Source organism: Coenobita brevimanus, chromosome 56, assembly GCF_032717465.1.
Source record: "Coenobita brevimanus isolate Jiangsu-jjx chromosome 56, ASM3271746v2, whole genome shotgun sequence".
NCBI lineage: Eukaryota > Metazoa > Arthropoda > Malacostraca > Decapoda > Coenobitidae > Coenobita > Coenobita brevimanus.
In genome coordinates this window covers 38,108,153-38,128,893 of record NC_137009.1, presented here as the reverse complement: position 1 = coordinate 38,128,893, position 20,741 = coordinate 38,108,153, and the positions used below count along the sequence as shown (strand labels likewise).

At 39.7% G+C, this 20,741-nt stretch overlaps 1 protein-coding gene across 1 annotated transcript; it reads left to right on the top strand.

Annotated features, from left to right (window-relative positions):
* Window positions 1-6,798: 6,798 nt before the first annotated feature.
* Window positions 6,799-17,083, top strand: TfIIA-S (general transcription factor IIA subunit 2). Its single transcript, XM_080273806.1, has 4 exons — window positions 6,799-7,009; window positions 12,552-12,656; window positions 13,416-13,545; window positions 14,489-17,083. The coding sequence occupies exons 1-4, from the start codon at window positions 6,935-6,937 to the stop codon at window positions 14,530-14,532; spliced, it is 354 nt and encodes a 117-aa protein (XP_080129932.1). The 5' UTR covers window positions 6,799-6,934; the 3' UTR covers window positions 14,533-17,083.
* The last annotated feature ends 3,658 nt before the right edge of the window (window positions 17,084-20,741 follow it).

Genomic DNA, 20,741 nt, shown 5'->3' with positions numbered 1-20,741 from the left:
ACCAAGGTGGGGCAAAGCTCTATCATGGGGAGCCCACTGACACAATGTCCACATTATGAAAGAACTGAAAATCTAAAATGAGGGGTCTCTGGAGATAGCAAGGGTCAGACTGGGTGGGGAGGGGTTCCCTCCAGGCTCTCTTGTGGCTATGTTGCTGTTAAGTGCATGTAAGAAGTTTTGGGAACTATTGCCTCTCCTGACTATGAAAAGGCTTTCCTTACACGCCAAGGGTCTAAAACATGTGTGAAAAATGTTATACTATAATGAAGTGAGACAATTTACAAGATAAAAAAAATACAAGCAGAATAAAATGCACTGAAATGGAAGTGTCCAGATGGTCAAGTATGATTTTACAGTGCCACAACTAAGAATAGTCTTAAAAGAGATTTGCCAACAGAAATATATATATATAAGAGAGTGATGCAAATAGGTAGATGGAGCTAGTTTGGGCATCCTAAGACAAAGGAAGGGAGACTCGGTGCAGAGGGTATCAGATGTAAAAGTGGAGGGATGAATGTCCAAAGGTAGACTGACAAAGGAGGAAGATCTGGGGTGAGGATCTGCATGGAGATGTCTGAACTGGTGGAATGATCACAGACATGCCTCAGGACTGTGATGCATGGGGTGAAAAAGGCCTAAATACTCGCATGGTAAGTGGTCTCTATACTACATAAACAACACCTAAGTGTCGACCATGCCTTTTCAATGACCAAGAATATGTTTGTCTAGTGCCTCTTTTCCTTCAAACAGTTTTCTGTATTTACTAAATTGCATTTTAAGGAGGACACCAGTAATCTGATGTATGGATTATTTTGTTTTGTTTTGTTTTTCCTTCCTCTATTCATCTTCTGTATAAAAAAAAAAAAAAAAAAAAAAAAAAAATTGCACCTGAATTTGTCTTCCAAGTTCACATTTCCAGCTATACAGTTTACCACATTCATCATTCTGACTTTTTAACCCCAAAATGAAGGAGTATGTGTGTTGCAAGATAACTTTTCCGGCTAAACTTTCTACCACATTCATCACACTTGAACATTTTTACCCCAGAGTGACGTAGTAAGTGTTGTGAAAGACTGCTGTTCCGGCTAAACTTTCTACCACATTCATTGCACTTAAACATTCTTACCCCAGAATGACCTAGAACGTGTCTTGTGAGGTCGCCCTTGTGAATGAACTCTTTACCACATTCTTCGCATTTGAAGTTTTTCACTCCCAAATGACGTAATATGTGTCGTTTGAGGTCGCCTTTCTGACAAAACTCTCTACCACATTCTTCACACTTGTAGTCTTTCACCCCAGAATGACTTAATATGTGCAGAGTGAGACTGGTTTTCAATCCAAACACTTTACCACACTCATCACATTTAAACTCCTTCATCCCTGGATGACTCTTCGACCCATTCAATTCTCTATGAGTTGGTAAGTGCGACATGAGATAGTGTTTCAGAGCAAATGCTTTACCACATATTTCACACTTGAATTTTTTTACCCCAGAATGAAGCAGTTGGTGCGTGCGAAAATAGTACCTGGAAGCAAATGTTTTACCACACTGATCACACTTAAACTTTTCCTCCCGACAATGAGTCAATATGTGTCTTGTGAGGGAGGATTTATTACTGAACACTACACCACATTCATCGCACTTATTCACTTTTGCATGAGTCCGTAAGTGTTTTATGAGGGAGGCTTTATTACTGAATGCTACACCACATTCATCACATTTGTTCATTTTTGCATGACTCCGTAAGTGTTTTACGAGTCTTCTTTTGCAACTATACGCTTTTCCACAATCATCACACTTAAACTTCCTCAATCCTGAACTTTTCTGCGAGTGCTCAGTGACACTAATTTTACAAGAAGTGACCATATTACACTCAAAACTTTTTAATTTTTCTTTTGTGACAGTTATTTGGCTTTGAACTGTCTCATTTTCCCTGATACACAATTCTTCTTTATGTTCACTGACGAACATCTCTTCCTTCACCTCACATTCCAACTTCACATCTAGTTCTTCCTTCACCTCACACTCCAAATTCACATCTAGTTCTTCCTTCACCTCACACTCCAAATTCACATCTGGTTCCTTGCTCACCTCACACTCCACCTTCTCATCTAGTTCTTCGCTCGTCTCACACTCCAACTTCATGCTGAGTTCTTCCTTCACCTCACACTCCAACCTCACATCTAGTTCTTCCTTCACCTCACACTCCAACCTCACATCTAGTTCTTCCTTCACCTCACACTCCAACCCCACATCTAGTTCTTCCTTCACCTCACACTCCAAATTCACATCTGGTTCTTCATTCACCTCACACTCCAAATTCACATCCAGTTCTTCCTTCACCTCACACTCCAACTTCACATCTGTTTCCTTCATGACCACCTCCATTGCAGTACACTTGCTTCTTATAATACCTTCCTTACTTAACTATTGTCAACTCACTCTACCTAAGTATCTGCCAAACTATTCATCACCAAAATCATCACTCACCTTCTTGACAATAGTGTGATCAAAGCTACGATAACAATGGACTATTATCAACTACATTCTACCAACAACTACTCTCTACTCATTAAAAAAGAATTAAAATTGTAGAAAAATCATTAGTTACAAACCTATTACATCACCTAAATGATCCTCATTGTCTGACATAAAATGACTGAGGTTTCACTGCAGATATAAAATGATTCACAGTACAGTATTTCATAAACTGAAGAATACCGTACCTATACAGAACAAAGAGCCTGCAATCTTGGTTATTCCTGGCGGTTGTTCTCCAGACACGACAACACGGCAATTTGTGCAACAACTTCACTCATTTCCACAGTGAGTCTTTCATTACCATACTCAGGCAGCTCTCTGATATCCACACTACTGATGACTCTGCTTCACTGACATCAGCTGAGGGGATGGAATAACAGCAGCATTAGGGGATGGAGCGAGAGTTTAACAAGGAGAGTATGAGGGAGGTGCAGCAGTGATGAGGGAGGGGAAGACTGAGGAAGAAATGGAAGGATGGAGTGGAGAGGTATATGGGAGGGGGAGGGGGGTGTAACTTGCAGAGAAGGGCATTAAAATGGCATGGGACAGGGCAACCTGGAGGTGCTTTGTTTGTGGCCACTCCTTACAGTATTAGGGCATCTAGCTAGTCTATGAATCTGGCAACACTACTGAGCAATTTGGCAACACTACAGGGCACTCTGGAAACACTGCACGAATGGACATCATAAAAGTTTGGATGAGAGCATACCCATTACCTTACACATGGGGTTGGTAGAGTCCACATCAGCTCCCCTGGTGTATGGGTGCTGGCTGGCTGTTGTCTTATACCGGTAGGGAATTTAACCACCCACTCTCCTGATCTTCCCAGCACTCCACCTAAAATACAAATATGGTACTATAGCAAATTTACTTTGATCTGAGAAAATTAAATTTACTTTGATCTGAGAAAATTCCCTGACCTCTTTCAACTCAGCTGACAGTCAGTTTTAGTCAGACTGGAAGGTGGATTTAACAAGTGACCAAGGAGACCCATTCCTACCACATAACTATGGCTCATCAAATTTCCTACAACTATGAGTTATTAATGAAGTTCTGTGAGTAGTGGAGTTCTGTCAGATGAAAACAAACTGACTGAATTAGTTAGCAGGTATTATTATAGTTTCAGACATCTTGGGAATTTCAAATATTACCCCTCCCAAATCTTTAGATCTTATCTGGAGTATTCTGAACCACTGAACACGCAATCGGAAATAAATACAGTACCGGTAATAGGGTCGTAAATGATGTTACACATTTTTTCCACATTTCAGAACAGTCTGTCAGATCTTTCGTGTGCCATGAGAGCTCCTGAGCTTTCCTATGCTCGTTACAAGTCGTCAGTAGGTATGCGCCTGTGCCTGACATGCGTGATGTCCGATTTTTTTCTTTTGGGGGGGGAGGGGAAGGAGGAGGAGGAAGGTGACTGGTGTTTTTTTCATCTCCATCAATCATAGGTCGGCATAACTGGCAGTCCCTTCACACCTGATTTTGAATTTCAGTATCAGGATGGCATCTGTGCTAAGGCTGTGAGTGTGATAATTTCTCAGTACTGGTAATTGCAAAATTTCATGGGGATTATGTAGACAAATCTGAAGCTACAGTATTAAGTTTTTATGACATCATGGTGTTCTGGAAGCTCAGGTGATTCATGAAAATTGTTATATTTGTGTTGCTTCAGGGATGATATAATTACCTAGTTTTGTGGCCATAGCACCCCCATTCCAAAAACAAAAGGGAAAAAAAAGTGGAATTACCAAGTGTCTGATTTTAAGGGTACTTTCCTTCATGGGGGCATATTAGGTTAGGGTTCAGTTGGGTTAGGTTAGGTTAGGTCAGGTTGGATTAGGGTAGATTAGTTTAGATAGGGTATTTGGTAAAATTATCATTTATGTCCCTAACCTCACTTTATTATTTTTTTTTTTTTTAACCTGCCCTAACCAAACCAATCCAACCTAACCTATATGAGGCTGTACTGTATTAACTAAAGCAACTGGTACTCAAAATTCTTGTCACTAGGAGACCTCTCCATTGGAGAACAGAATTATAATGAAGTCCGTTAGGGGTTGAAATGATAACAGAACCGGGGATTTAAACTAGGCATGCAAACTATGTTTTTCCGATGGTTTTTTATGTGTTTTGAATGATTTTGACTATCATTTCTAGAGGAACTTGCTAGTTTTTGTGATTTTCCTCTGGCATTACCCATAGGTGGGGATGAGAGAAATCACAAAAACTAGTGATCTGCAATTAAAATGAAGGTCACAATAAAAAATCACCAGAAAAACATTTGTTTGCATCTTAAAATCCAGAGATGTGCAAAACTAAACATTTACCAATTAGCATCCTCAGACACTGTGACTACAATCATGTCAGATTTCTATTTCTATCATTATGGACATATGCTGTGAATTTGAGGCAATGACCAAAGATGGTTATTAAGGGCCTGCGTAGGTGGTGGCGACCATCATCCACTCACTTGATGTTGTGCTGCCTACTTCTTCCTTAGCCTTTATCATTCTTTTTCTGTGCTTGCCCTCCTCTCTTCCTATTTCTCTCATCTTTCCTGTCACTTCTTATTGCTATACAGGTACCTTTACATTGAGTGACAAGCCAAATGGTTTCCTGAAAGCCAAGAAACCATTTACAACACTGGGTGGTAACCATATAACCAAACCATACGTGCTCCCTACGTGTCAAAAAGTGGGTTGGTGGAGGGTTAGTGCTCCTCCCTGCAAAACAAATAACTCAAAGTCAAATGGCCACCCCTTAAGGGATTATGGCATCTGGCAACAGATAGATAGAGAGATCACTAAATAGTTGTTCTTCGCTGGGAAGGATGGCACTTACCGATCAGGAGCTTGCACTTAAAATTCTCATTATGGTTGACTTTGTGGCTTGTTAGGCCAAGTACACCCAGCAGTTACACTACAGAATCCTATGATGCATGATCCCTCCCTCAACAGACCAAAACTTCCACCCTAACCAACCTGTGACTCATATGAATGGGAAATTTGGAAGGCCTGCACTTGTGTGGTAAAGAATTAAATACCGAATGAACCCAACTGACAGGAAAAACCTAGGTGAACCGAATAAATACCAAAATGGAGGAAACAAATAAATAACTAAATGAACAAATTATCTATCTATCTATCTATTGCCAGACACCATAATCCCGTAAAGGGTGGCCATTTGACACTGAGTTAGTTGTTTTACAGGGAGGGGCACCAACCCACTTGTTGAAACGTAGGGAGCACGTATGGTTTGGTTATATGGTTACCACCCAGCGCTGTAAATGGTTTCTTGGCTTACAGGAAACCATTTGGCTTGTCACTCAATGTAAAGCCACCTGTAAAGGAAAGAAGAGCAATAAGAAGTGACAGGAAAGATAGGAGAAATAGGAAGAGAGGAGGGCAGGCACAGAAAAAGAATGATAAAAGCTAAGGAAGTAGGCAGTACTACATCAAGTGAGTGGATGATGATCACCACCACCTACCACAATACTCTAATAAAAAAAGGAAACACCTAAAGAGCTACCCAAATGAAGGGGAAAAAAATAAATATATAACCACATGAAAGATAACCAAACCTGAATGTACTGTATAGTCCAATCCAGTCCAGTACGCGTGAGATCCCAGGGTGCCAGATCTGCTGACACCAGGGTGCCAGACCTGCTGAAGTTGATGAACTCGGCCACATTAATAAACTCCTCAACTTTCATTACCAACTTGAACTTTCGATTACCAAATTCTTGATGCAAGCATTTATTCTTCACTAATTATATGTATACAAATGGAAATAATCACTCTCCTTATAATTTGCAGCATGCTGATTATTTTCGCGAGGCAAGCAGATTAATCAAAGGGCAGACAATCCACCGTCTCCATTCTCTGTGTCTTCATACATGTTAGTAATGAATCATGTTGATTCATTACCAAACGAATTTTTCATTACCAAATTGGCGCACATTTGGTAATGAAAAATACCAAATGGCAACTGATGGGATATGCCTTCGCAACTGCTCCCATGCAACCACTGAGCCCAATGCATGCAACACGTAATTATCGCCATAAACCATCCTAGAAACTTAATTTAAGACTAAATTTATTTCACTCCTATATAATGAACACCATACATAACACCAAAAATTCCACGAAATAATATATTTACTGAAAATGTTACAATCCCAAAACCAAGACGGGAGATACAACAATAACAAAACAGTGGGCTGTGGTTGCGGGCGTTGGTGTATGCTCCTTCACGCCTCAGGGACAAAGTGACACCATCTACAGGAGGCCACGCTGCAGTAAAGCATATAAAAACTACCAAAGAAGGCGGTATATGAGAAGGGCTGTGGTCAGGAGTGGGAAAGGAACGCTAAAACGGTGAATAATCATGTCGTCGTATCAGCTCTACCGCAACACTACCCTAGGCAATACGTTACAAGAAACTCTAGACGAGCTTATACAGGTAAGCACCTCCCAGTAAAAAGCATGCCGCGTAAAACTAATGTAGAGATAAAGGGAAATCTGATGAAACCTGAATGCCAAACTACTTTAACTGCGCCAAAAATTGCTATCTTGAATGCTGAGCATTAACAATTAACACTAGAATATAGTAGTAGTCACAAAAAGAGCTATGGAAAGGATGTAGAACTGTAGCACTGTTTTCTTCTGCCACAGAGCTATGTTGTATAAGCAGCAAGAGGATAAAAATCTGAGCCAACTAAAAAAGATGTACCGACTATACTAAACTTCCAGTTTTCCAAATGAATTAAGAGTTTACAAATATATATATATATATATATATATATATATATATATATATATATATATATATATCACCAAAAGAATTCCTTGTTAACCTTCCAGGGTCACTGCTAGGTTTAAAATGGTGCTGAAGTAATTAAGTCACAAAGCTAGCTCAAACTGTACTTCACAACCCATGAGGCCAATTTCCCCACCTTTTGTTCTGTGATACTGCCCCTGCACACACAAAAAAATTACCACTGTTCATTGTCAAATTTTCATGCCAGACCTCTCAGACCCATCATTTGGGAAAAATAAATTATAACAGATATAGTGATTACTAAAGAGAATGCCTAACAGGTGGATGTAATTGGTAATGATGACAGAATCCCAGTTTTCCCCAAAATTAAGTTTTCCAAAAGCCTCTCAATTTCAACCATTTTGGATTTGGGGAACTGCAGTGTACTGGCAAATCAGCTGGTAAATATGACAGACTTAGGGAAACATGCTTTAGTAATGCTAAATAATTTTATAAATTGGTAAGGTAATTATTACATAATCAGTATCCTGTATTACGATAGGCTACTTGGTATACCTTTTTTTTTTGGGGGGGGGGATAGAATGGAAGACTGGTTTGTACTGATCACATATATGTGTACCATAGTTCATCCATGAAAGCAAGATCTTTGGGGGTAAGGATTGCGATTGAAGATTTGAGAGGAGAGATGGGACATGAATGTATTGGTATTGTGATGAGAAGTAGATTGAGATCGTTCGGGCATGCAGAGAGGATGATCGCAATTGGGTGTGGAATGTTAGAGGTGTGAACGTCGAGGGACTGGGACGAGGTCATGGAGTGGCCTCTGGAATAAAGGACTGAACAGGGGAGCTGCCAGAGATCGAGCAGCATTAAGAGCCATTAGTAGATGACCAAGGTGGTGCATGGATGTATGTTGGAGCCTTTATAAATGAAACAATAAGTGGTTTGCACAGTACAGTCAAGCATTAGGTGTAACATCTGCCAAGAAATTGTATTTGTTTGCTCCATTTGGTATAGAAAAGGCATTATCAGAGTGGACTCTCTCCCTAACTTTTTTTTTTTTTTTTTTTTTTTTTTTTTTTTTTTAAATGCAGAGAAGAAGGAACCAAAGGCCAGGAGCCTGCAAGATCGTTCCCCTCCAATAAAAAACAAAAACAAGATAACAGAGAGCCAAATTCAAGATCCGTTCATTTTTAGATAAACACTGACTAGCTATCATCATTATCCCCTTGGCTAGGATGAATTTGTATCCGTCTGTCTACTGCCAGATGCCTTAATCCTGTAAGGGGTGGCCACAAACAAATTGTCTCCATGTTACTCTGTCCTCTGTCATATGGCTGTCCTCCCTCCAACTCACACACTCCTCTCTTATATCTCTCCACTCCATCCCTCTATCTCATCCTTGATCTCCCCTGCTTCCTTCCCCCCCTCCACCTCACATATACACTCTTCTATTTTTTTAGTTGCTCTCTCATTCTCCTTCTGCCCCACATGGCATTTCTCAACACTTCCAGCCACATCTGCCTCAACACCACAATGCTTCTTTACTTCTTTACTGTCAGTCTCTTCATATAGGCTAACTCCACATGCTCCTCTCGAATAACTCTTTCCTACTGCACTCATTCTTGATGTTTGTCCTTCCAAGTAGGGCCCAGGCTTCACTTCTATACCGCATCTTTGAGTGAGGATCATAATACAATCATGCAGTGACTTTTTTTTTTTTTTTTTACTTCCATGCTCACTGCTCATCTAAACCTGAACTTGGTGGACTATAGGATGAAGTTACCTTTCTCCCACAGTCCACAATCTTCCTTTGAGAGACCATACTCCTCACAATGAAAAGATAGAGAGATTTGATAACAGTAAAATGCAATGGAAACTTACTCTGCAAATCTGATAAGATCCTTGATAAATATGGACGGTTATTCTTCACTGATAACGACTAAACAATTTTATCAAAATAATACAGACATGGGATAGATTTGCATACCACCTTACGATCTCTCTCTCTCTCTCTCTCTCTCCGGCAGAAAAATAATTGTTTATGGCAGTAATGGTGATGGCTTGTTGTAACCCCCGGCTTTTCTGAAATGTGAACCCACCAGACTGCAGGTAGAAGTTCCATCCCCCTCATGCAGTCTTATCATCTCCCATTCAAAGGACAGGGAGAGAGTTGGGCGTTTGCATAAGTAGGCAGAGGAGCAGCGCAGTTACGTCAGCACCATAAGAGATTATGAAGATTCTGATACATTATTCCCTTGACCTACATGCAATAAACGAATATATTTCCCGTGCGTAGCCAAAATTTATATTTTTGAAGGAACACGACATGGCGCAGCACTTTTCCTTCATTGTCCTTATTAAAAAAAAAAAAAAAAAAAAAAAAATGGTTACGTTGAGGCTGCGTTGATGAACACCAAACGCAGTTACAGAAAAATGATTTCTTAAGTATTTTTATACGGAGAAGATATACCAAAATTCACTGCGCAAATATATTAAAAATCATTTAAACCAAAGTCGCATATCAGAAGATTATGTCGAGAAAATTAAGTAGTTTATTAGTCTTCTGTCGTATCCTTACACCGAGATGAGATACCTGGACGTAAAATCGAATTTGAATAATTGATCAGGAAATCAAAGCTGTGAGGCGCATTCTTTATATCAGATTGTCACTCCTGCGTCAGGGCGTTTAGAAAAGAAACCTACTCATCAATTAGAGGTTAAGTAGTGGAAGACTGGAGTTTAGGTTTGAGACGTAATACGTTATCTAGAAATTTGGTTGCCAGGCGCATTCTTCATTTCAGATTTGTAAACTGGAAGTCTAGAGATACCAGGACTTTTTTGAGATGCGCAAATTTGAATTACCGATACTGTCAAAGGAGTAAGCTACCAGACATATTCTAAAGTTAAAAGTCAAATTGGAGACATTGATAGATTAATAGAGTGGAGAGTATATTTTAAAGGCGAGATATCAGCACGCAGTATTAAGTGCGAAAATTTAAACCATTTGGCACTCAGTCGATATGTCAAGCTCTTTCTAAATTTCGGTCTCGCGTAAATTGGAGTGTAAGAAGTGGAGGAAACTCGTAAATGGGAGGAAAGGCTGTACAGTTATAATGTCACAGGGAACGCCGCGTGAATATGATAGATGGCCTGAAGTTAAAGTATATGAGATTTACCGCTACACCACCTTAGGTTTGACATTGAAGGCAGCGCTGGAAGAGATGTTGGAGGTTAGTAATCCTGTCTTGATCTATCTATCTGTAACTTTTGTAATTATTGCGTTATCTGTTTGTTATACCAAACGTTTATATACTACCCCTTCAGCACGACGACGATCTTTAGTAGCAGTAGTAGTAGTAGTAGTAGTACTGCATTAATATTATTACTGTTTGGTTAATGTCCAGTATCTGCTTCCAAATATAGCTTGAGGATCCCCCTATTATTATTATTATTATTACTGAACATGAACTGAAAGGGTTAGAAACCATCACTTCACGTCTCCCTTAACACCTTCGATCCACTGACTCATTCTTCCACATAATTCTTGTTACCTCCACCAATTTTATTAAGTGTAGGAGGGATTTTTGGGGCTGGAGGAGTTAAGTACAGCTCCCTTCATCTCTCACTTTAGGGAGTGCTCTCCCAAACTGAATTGTTATCATTATTTATTTATTGAGTTTTAAAGCCGTGTCCCTTTTTTCTGTAAGAGCTAAGGCGTTGCCCCTGGGTAAAGGAATTTGGTTTTGGAGCGTGCATGTAGCACTGTATGACCGAATGCCCTTCCTGATGTCTACCAATGACCCTTGGGTGGACTTAAACCTCCGACCCTTCGATCAGAGCACTCTACCCCACTGAGCTACAGCTGCTACAACCAGCTAGATGACACGAGAGTGCTACCTTTCCCGACAGGGCAGCTTGCCTGGGGGGTGGCGTGAAACCCACAACTTCGATCTCGAGTCAGGCGCTCCACCACACTATCCCAAATTGAATTATTATTGTAAAAAAATCATAATAAAACGTAATTTGGGGTGAAACTGATAATAGTAATTAGTTAGAGAGAGAGAGAGAGAGAGCTAGGTTAGGCTGGCAAAATTAGGTAAGCATGGTAAGGTTTGGAAAAACAGGTTAGGACAGACTGATTGCAGAACTTAGATTAGCTTGGTTAGATTAGGAGAATTATGGCAGGTTAGACTGAGCATTAACTGACTGGAAGTTAGATCAGAGAGTTAGGTAGTAAGACTGGTAAGCTTGGTAGCCTAATGTGATTAAGTTCATATTCTTGAGTTAATCTGTTGCTACAACCGAGGATAACTAGCATCATATTCTAGTGTTACTCTGTTCTTATAACTCAGCATTAAAGATGGACAGATGACAATTTTACACCAGGTTAGAGTAAAGAGAGTATAGCATCATATTCTGTTATTAATTAATTGCTAAAACTAAGCATTAATTTTATGCCATGCTATAGGAAAAAGAGTACCGGATCTAGTGTTATGCTGTATTGCTACAACTGATCATTCAAGATGGAGAGATGTTAATTTTAGGCCATGTTACAGTAAAAAGAGTATAGTTTCATATTGTAGTGTTAATCAATTGCTACAACTGAGCAATCAAGATGGAAAGATGGCAGTTTTAGAGTGAGTTACAGTGCAGAAAACAGTTCAGCCTCGGATCCCTACATTTTAAAGAGATATGGTGTCTAGCTGTAGTAGAATATAGAATTGTCTGTTACTGTTTTAGGGCATAGCCTACCACTCATACTAAAGGGGTATAACATCACATACACAGTCGTACTGTATTGTTTATAAAGGCTCATCATGCTGCCATGTGTATGTTGGCCTTGGTCACTTAATGGCGGCTATCCATGCTGCTAGATCTCTGGCAGCATCCCTATTCAGTCCCTTACTCCTCAGGTCACACTATAACCTTGTCTCAGGTCTTTTTCAGTCTGCCTGAAGGCAACTTTACCCCCAGTGTTCACACTTCTCACTTTCCTCATCCAATTGTCATCCTTCATCCTCTTCACATGCCCAAACCATCACAATCTACCCCTCCTCATTACAGCACCAATACACTCCAGTCCCATCCTTCCTCTTAACACTTCAGTAGTAAACCTAGCCCCCCCAGGGATCACAATGAAGGACACAATACACATCCACCTAATCACTATCATTTCTGTACATCTGAGTCTTACATTACTGATAATAAATGTTGGTTTCAGTTCCAGCAGATCTCCCCAAGTACAGCCCTGCGGGTGTTACTGCAATTTGACCGTGCTATCAACGCAGCTCTTGCCAACAAAGTCCGTGCACGTATTAACTTCAAGGTTAGTCCCTGTGAGGTTTTGTTACTAATAAGTGAAATTAATATGGAGGTTTATACTGTATGAAGGTTAATTTACAGTATATGGAGGTTAGTTTATAGTATATGGAGGTTATTTTTTTATATGGAGGTTCTATCTATCTATCAGTTGCCAGACGCCACAATCCCGTAAGGGGTGGGCATTTGACTTTGAGTTATTTGTTTTATGGGGAGAGGCACTAATCCTCCACCAACCCACTTGTTGACACGTAGGGAACGCATATGGTTTGGTTAATTAATTATATTTTCTGCAGGAACAAGATACTGTATGTGTAAATATTCTGCATTTGGTTTACGGTAATTTTCTCATAAGTAACTATTTGGATGATAATGCCCCAGCTCTTATGATTGTATTTTCCTGTTCATTGATACCACCTTTACCACTGTTCACTGGGAATAAGGTTAGTGTTAGGTGATGATTATGGTGGTCATGATAATGATGAGTGTGATTATTATTTTGCTGTTGTTGTTGTTAGTAGCAGTAGTAGTCGTAGCAGTGGTAGTATTGCTTTCGTTACATTACTTGTGGTTTTGTGCTTTCCACCCCCCACCCCTTTTTCAAAAGCCACCATATCCCACCCTGTTTACCAATATTAGACGATGATGGGGATGATAATTTCGAAATGGGGCTAGGATGATGATGCCATGTAAGTACTATACATATGTTTGTCCCACATACCCAGTCTTTCACCAAAACCCAACTAATTCACCAATCTCTCATCAGGCCAACAAGCTGAACACATACCGCTTTTGTGACAACGTTTGGACCTTCCTCATGACCGACGTGGAGTTCAAGGAGGTACAGGATTTTGCCCAGGTGGATAAGTTGAAGATTGTGGCATGTGACGGCAGAGGTGAGGCTGCGGAAGTTGATAGACATCCGTAAGAAGTAAAATTAAGTTTAAAGAGAAAATTGTAGGCAGTCATGAGGAGAGAATGGAGATTGAGAGCTTGACTAAGAAAGTGTTTGTGAGTGACTGGAGGAAGGGAGGAGATGGAGACCAAGAATGTGATGGAGATGGGGTGGAGAGGTATATGAGTGAGCAGGTTGTGAGTTGGAGAAAAGGCAGCCTGATGGTTGGGAACAGGGTAACATGGAGGCAGTTTGTACGTGGCCACTCTTTCTTGGATTGTGGCATCTGGCTATAGATAGATTTGTGCTGCCTTCTGAAGACTTTACTTAGCTTAGAAGCAACTTTTTAAACTGAATGAGTCAGATGTAACCTTCATAAACACACTAAGTTTGAGTGATCTTTCCAAAGTTGAACAAAAGCATCTGGAGTTAGCAAGAATAAGTAAAACAATACAGAAAAAAGTGTATGTCATCTGACTGCATGGTTGCTATCTTCATTATTAAGGGTGTTTTAATTTAATGGTCTGGTAACATAAACAGAATAAAATTGGAACCATAATAAGAGATTTAGCTTTTATTACACCATACATTTGGGACTGTATTTCTATAATCTTGCTATTTATTTTCTGTAGCATATTGGCAGAGTAAGACAATATTACAGCTCTAGATCTTTTCCATAGCACTTATTTGTGACTTATACCGTATTCCATTGTTTGTCTCTTGTTGCAGCCCAGTGATCTAAAGAAAATCATCAGATGTTATTGTAATGTAAACAGAATTCTTTGTTGTACCAGTACAAGAGAAGTATTGTATAGTTTTTGAGGCTTGTGACTGCTAGGATTTTTGTCAGTTGAACAAAAATCTTCTGATGTAACCCAGAATAATACATGCAATTGCATCAACCACACTGAAATGGTTAATGAATGTGTTATTTGTTCCCACAGGTCCTGGGCCTGGAGGAGCATCTGGAGGGACGGCTAACGATTAGTCACCATCTACACTAATCTTAGGCTTGTATTCTTGTTGGGGCAGGAGGCTCCACAGCACCTTTTAAAATTTTATTTCTTTGCATGGTATATTAATATTCTCTATGTCATTTATGAAATCTGTGTACTTATAGGAAACATGAGTAACGCACAAGGAATCAGTTCTGTTTTGTATATTATCCTACATCGCCTCATCCTTAGGTCATGTCCACATCAAATGCATGCTGGAATGGGCAGATGTAAATGTGAACTTCTGTGGGTTACATTTGGTGTGGATGTGGCTGTAGGTGGGATAGAGGTTCAGGATGATGATGTGATGATATAAAGCAATCTTATGTCCATACCAAAAATACATTAACTACATACATGATACTATTGATGTGTAATATGGAAAACAAATCACTAAGGTAGAGGTGCTGTACAGCTTCCCAGACTTAACAGAATATGACACCCCCATTTCATCTCTCACAAACACACACACATATACATATACTTCTTTTTTCAGTATATATAATCTCTTTCTAGTGCTTCATTACTTGTCGAACTTTTGTTTTGTGTATATTATTAAGTTGGCTATGTCCATCTTGTCTTGTCCTAGGTACTGTGCCACCCTTTCCCTACACACACAGTTATTTAAACTTCTCCACTCTTTTATCCTCCATTTTATGCATCACTTCCCTTTTTCCAGACCTCTTTCTTTGTTCATATATTTCACAGATTGCTTTTTTCCCTTGCCTGCTGTAATCTATGAATATGTGACTGTGGTTGTTCATCCAGAATCTTTTCTTCCCCTCAGTTTTCTTTCATTCTCCCTTTCACACTGACTCTTCCACTTCATCATACTTCTCATTTACTTTTTCATCATATTTCCTTCAAAACTTAATGTCACCTCACACCAGAAGCTATGCAAGCCACACTACATACGTGTTATGCGTCTCTGATTACAGTTGAGTTTATTCATGAGGTAAATCGCACCAAAACCCACACCAGGCACATCACATAGCATAGCTCCTGATTTGAGTTGGCACATTGATTAAGCTCAGCAACAGTTCAAAGACACATTGCACACATATATACTTTGGCTCTCGTAACTCTGTGTGTGAGATGACCCCTTTCTTCCCCCTTGCCAAGAAAACCATATATATACTGTACATTAATGGATGCGGTTATTTTATCGAGATGAGTACTCTGAGATGCAGTACATTGTCACAAGTTTGCCACCCATACAGCATACAGTACAGAATGGAGTATCTTCTTATGAGTTTGGTGAATGCTGCAGAGAAGGTGAACCATTTATCTAGTTGACTTTAGTATGTCTAGTAAGGTGTTTCTCTCTCTCTCTCTTTCTCTCTCATTTATCTGATTGACTTTAGTATGTCTAGTAGGGTGTTTCTCTCTCTCTCTCTCTCTCATGATTAAACTGAATACATGTAATTCCTCTTTCCGAAATAAAATTGTTTGGAGGCCGTGAGACTGTAAGGAGATTCATTATTTTAGTCAAAGGGTGTAATATTTTAATCCTTAGACAATAGTGAAGATAATCCATTCCCTAAATCCATTTGTATATTAAAGAACTTGAGTATATCATGTATTGCCAGTCCTGTAGTTATATTATACATACAGTGCAGTGAAGCTATTTTAGAATTTTGTATTTTATTACTACATTTATTTTTTTTTATACCGTATCGCTGGAATGTAACCTCAGGCCATTATCTTTTCTTCTTATCTCTATGAAAGGAAAGGAAATTTAGTCCCCATTTAAAGTTGTTCCATTATTAAGTTGCTAATGACAACTTCGAAATGAATGGATCTTGAATTTGGCGCTCTGTTGTATTTTGTTTTTTCTTGGAAGGAATGGGTGGGAGGCTCCTGGCCTTTGGTTCCTTCTTCCTTACATTTAAAAAAAAAAAAACTGTGCAGTCATTCCAAATTTTAAGTCAGATATGAATTCCTTTTGTGCTTTTATCCCCTCAGTTATGATTTAGAACCATGTATCACTTATCCCTTTCACTGCAACAAGTTTCTATAAGTTTAATCAAATCATCTATCAGAACCTTTATTAATACATGTTCTAGAATCTCAGTCATAACAATAATTATATTTTTAACATTTAGTGACCTAGATGTCTCAAGGAAGGTTAAATAATCTGATGTTTGCTGGAATGAATATATAATGTAGATAATATGCTTGTATTGGGAAGTGTAGCTGCCTGTTTGTTCTGTGCCACTGCATGAAGGTGTCCATGTCTAGCAGTTTAGACTTTAAATGGGGACTGAATGTTAATCTAAACACACACACACACACTGAGGTAAGAACTCTCTCTCTCTCTCTCTCTCTCTCTCTCATTACTGCTAGGTTGAAGGTCCATATGTAAAATACTGCAGAAATTATTGCCTACTGTTTACACCATAGCTCACTGTATGTATTTCGTTTTTTATTATTATTTTTTTTTTACTACATCTATTTTGTCACAAGAAAAATGATGTTCGTGGAGCCTTTAGCACTAAAGTTGAAATACTGCATTAGAACCAAAGTCTTGTACTGTGTCAGTAAATTTTGATCCTTATGTTTACTGTCTTTCCTTTAGGAGGGATATTCCAAGTGTGATTATACGAGAGGGGGGGTGTGAGCTGGGGAGAGGGCAGCAAAATGGAAGGGAACAGGGTGACATGGAGGCGATTTGTTTGTGGCCACCCCTTACGGGCTTAATGTGTCTGGCTACAGATAGATATATAGAATTAGCTCTGCGTAATATGTGACTCCTAAGTGTTAATTGTGCCCAATTTCCAATGAAAATGAAAACCTCTCATGAGCAGATCTAGGCATATCTCTGAGGTGTTGCCCATATCACCTTTCAGAACAATGAAGGCTTGGCATCCCCTTTCTCTCAGCCAGCTAAGTAACGTTTGTCAACCAAAGATGGTCTGCATGACATCTGTACAGGAGAAATATACATGATAGCCAGTAAAAGATGCAATTTATGTATTTAAAGTACTGTACACTAACCTTCACTGTGAAAGCAGGGGTGTTGCCTGGGAAGCATGGACAACACCCGTGGATTCACCCATGCCTTTGCTGTATTATGGATAGTGAGTCAAAACCAAAGATGGCAGAGGCCCCTTTCCTCCATTAACTTTTTTATCATCCCAGTTAACCTTTTTAATCTAAGCACATATTTTCTTTGTCTGTTCTTGATACTACCAATTTTAATTTTAGGGGAGGTGTTTTGTTGTGAAGGAGTTATTGAGGGTTATATATGACTTCATCTCCAGTTCATAAAATCTCCTGTGACGACTATAATTACATGGTACCAACATTAGAATGAAAAATATATAATCAAATCAATGGTGTTAAGTTCTGCAGATATGGAAACTAAGAGAACTCAAAAATAAAAGAACAATCAAACAGCATGGCCTGTGAATGGGTTACACAATATCATTCACATATACTGGTCACAATGCAAACTTGGGTCCTAAAATTGCAATCACTCCAACTTCAATGTTGTTATAAAATGAGATGAGCACTGGATTACGATGCCAGTCACGAATAAGTGCTATGGAAAGGACATAGCAACGTACCATTATAATTTTCTACTATGCTACATGAAATAAGCTACAGAAGGACAAAAATCTGGGCCTAATTAAAGTACAAGAGGTATGGCATACGATAAGAATGCACCACAATAGAAAAAATATACAGTAGTTATAGTTCCTCCAAGGATGAGGTGGAGGGATGGAGTGGAGTGGTATATGAGAGAGGGAGGGGGGGGGTGAGCTGGGAGCAGGGCAGTGAAATGGCGGGGGACAGGGCGACATGGAGGCGATTTGTTCGTGGCCACCCCTTACAGGATTAAGGCGTTTGGTAATGGATAGATAGACAGATAGTTCCTCTGCATAATGGGAAGGATTGTATGGAAGAATTAATAAGAATCATAGAGGGATCAGTCTTTTAAGCATACAAGGGAAGGTGTATGGTAGAGTACTTACAGAAAGGAGAACTGAATATAGAGTTGGTGATGAAAAGATCGGGTATAAAGATGTGATTATTACAGTGAGGATACTATATGAAGAACATTTATCCAAGAATTAGAAGCTTCACATTGCTTTTACAAACTTAAAGGATATTGATTTGATGGATCTAACAGACTGGATAAATTCAAAAATAAAAAATGGGGGAAGGATGTCAATATATATATATATATATAATATATATATATATATATATCCTCTTCGCCCTTTTTTTTTCTCAACAACACACACACACACACACACACACACACACACACACACAGCTCGTTTGGTCCCTGTGTACCCTTCTACGAACTCTCTCTCTCTCTCTCTCTCTCTCACACACACACACACTGAGAGTTCGTCTGGTCTATGTGTACCCTTCCACGAACTCTCTCTCTCTCTCTCTCTCTCACACACACACACACACAATGTGTACCTCTCTCTCTCTCTCTCTCACACACACACACACAATGAGAGTTCGTTTGGTCTATATGTACACTACCCTTCTACGAACTCTCTCTCTCTCTCTCTCTCTCTCTCTCTCTCTCTCTCTCTCTCTCTCTCTCTCTCTCTCACACACACACACACAAATATTTATATAAACTCTTGGCTTCATTACAAGGATATTAAAAAAAACGAGAGAGAGAGAGAGGAAGTCCGTCTGTATATCTCGTTTTCTATGATCTGGGTGATGGAGAGGGATGCCTTCATGGAGTGGCACTGATATAACTGGTCGGGTCACCTGCCTGGTTATGTAAACGTCCGTCAACTCCTTCCCTATCCCCCAAAAGGAGGATGGTGGCCTGCAGGAGGAAGACTTAAGCCAGCAGTCCACCGGGTTCACGTTTTTGATTGACCTGGGGCTGCTGCTGCTGCTACTACTACTACTACTACTACTATTACTACTACTACAACCGCTACTACTACTGACAGATCTCTTAACCCTTTCCAAAAACTCGGGTGTTTGCCAAATGTAGCCAGACTGGAGTGTTGACTAGTAACCAAGGAGACTCATTCCACCTCACAACCAACCCTCATCAAAACATATGCCAGACCACCTAATATTTATACCACTAAACCAGTCCCATCAGATGAAAAAAAGCCAGGCAGAGCATCAGAGAGTGTGTTGTGAGAGGCGAGGTTGGCATCGATCTGGGTTGGGTTAGTGTGTGGGTTCTTGGTATACACACATCTACACACACACCACCACTTCCACGAATACATACGCACATACACAGATACAGACATACACACAGACACAGACCGATACACACATAGGCTAGATACATACATACATACATACATGCATACACAGACCGACACATACACACTTATAGACTACATACATACATATATACAGAGAGAGAGAGACACACACACACACACACACACACACACACACACACAGAGTTCGTTTAGTCTGTGTATCATACGAATTCTCTCTCTCTCTCACTCACACACACACACACACACACACACACACACCGTCTGGCAAGTGTGTACGGTTCCGAGAAAACCACCACAAACATACACACACGCACACACACTTGTCTTAACTCTGTGTACGTTTCCAAGAATACGCATGCAGTACGCACTTACACGGTTGTTGCCTGTGTACGTTTTCAGGAATAACGCACACACACACACACACATACATACAAATAGAGAGAGAGAGAGTCGGTGAATTTTTGCTCGTGTGTGTGTGTTTGTGTGTGTGTGTGTGTGTGTGTGTGTGAGTCGGTGAATTTTTACTCGTGTGGGTGAGAGAGAGAGAGAGAGAGAGAGAGAGAGAGAGAAATACATTTATCTATCAATATATCTACTTTTTTACACTACATTCTGAGGTAAAGAATGAGAGAGAGAGAGAGCCGTTGCGGGGGAACAAGAGGGGTTGTTTCTGAGTAGGGACGGATCAAGAATAAAGTGGAGAGGTCCGGTGAAATTAAGACATTGAAGGTTACGTAACATTTTTTTCTTGGCGAATTATTTTGCTTATTATAGATGAATATTCTCGTGTATGGTGTTTTTGTTTTGATCTCTGTTTGTCTCTGTCTGTCTGTATGTCTGTCTGTCTGTCTGTCTGTCTGTCTCTCTCTCTCTCTTTCATAAACAAAAGTTCACCGACTCTCTCTCTCTCTCTCTCTCTCTCTCTCTCTCTCTCTCTCTCTCTCTCTCTCTCTCTCATGAGTAAAAATTCACCG

What these genes read in the sequence shown, in the direction of transcription:
- TfIIA-S (XM_080273806.1), top strand. Translation starts at nt 6,935, where the DNA reads ATGTCGTCGTATCAGCTCTACCGCAACACTACCCTAGGCAATACGTTA. An exon ending in CTCTAGACGAGCTTATACAG is followed by an intron (nt 7,010 to 12,551) that starts GTAAGCACCTCC and finishes TGTTGGTTTCAG; the next exon opens with TTCCAGCAGATCTCCCCAAG. An exon ending in TGTGGCATGTGACGGCAGAG is followed by an intron (nt 13,546 to 14,488) that starts GTGAGGCTGCGG and finishes TTGTTCCCACAG; the next exon opens with GTCCTGGGCCTGGAGGAGCA.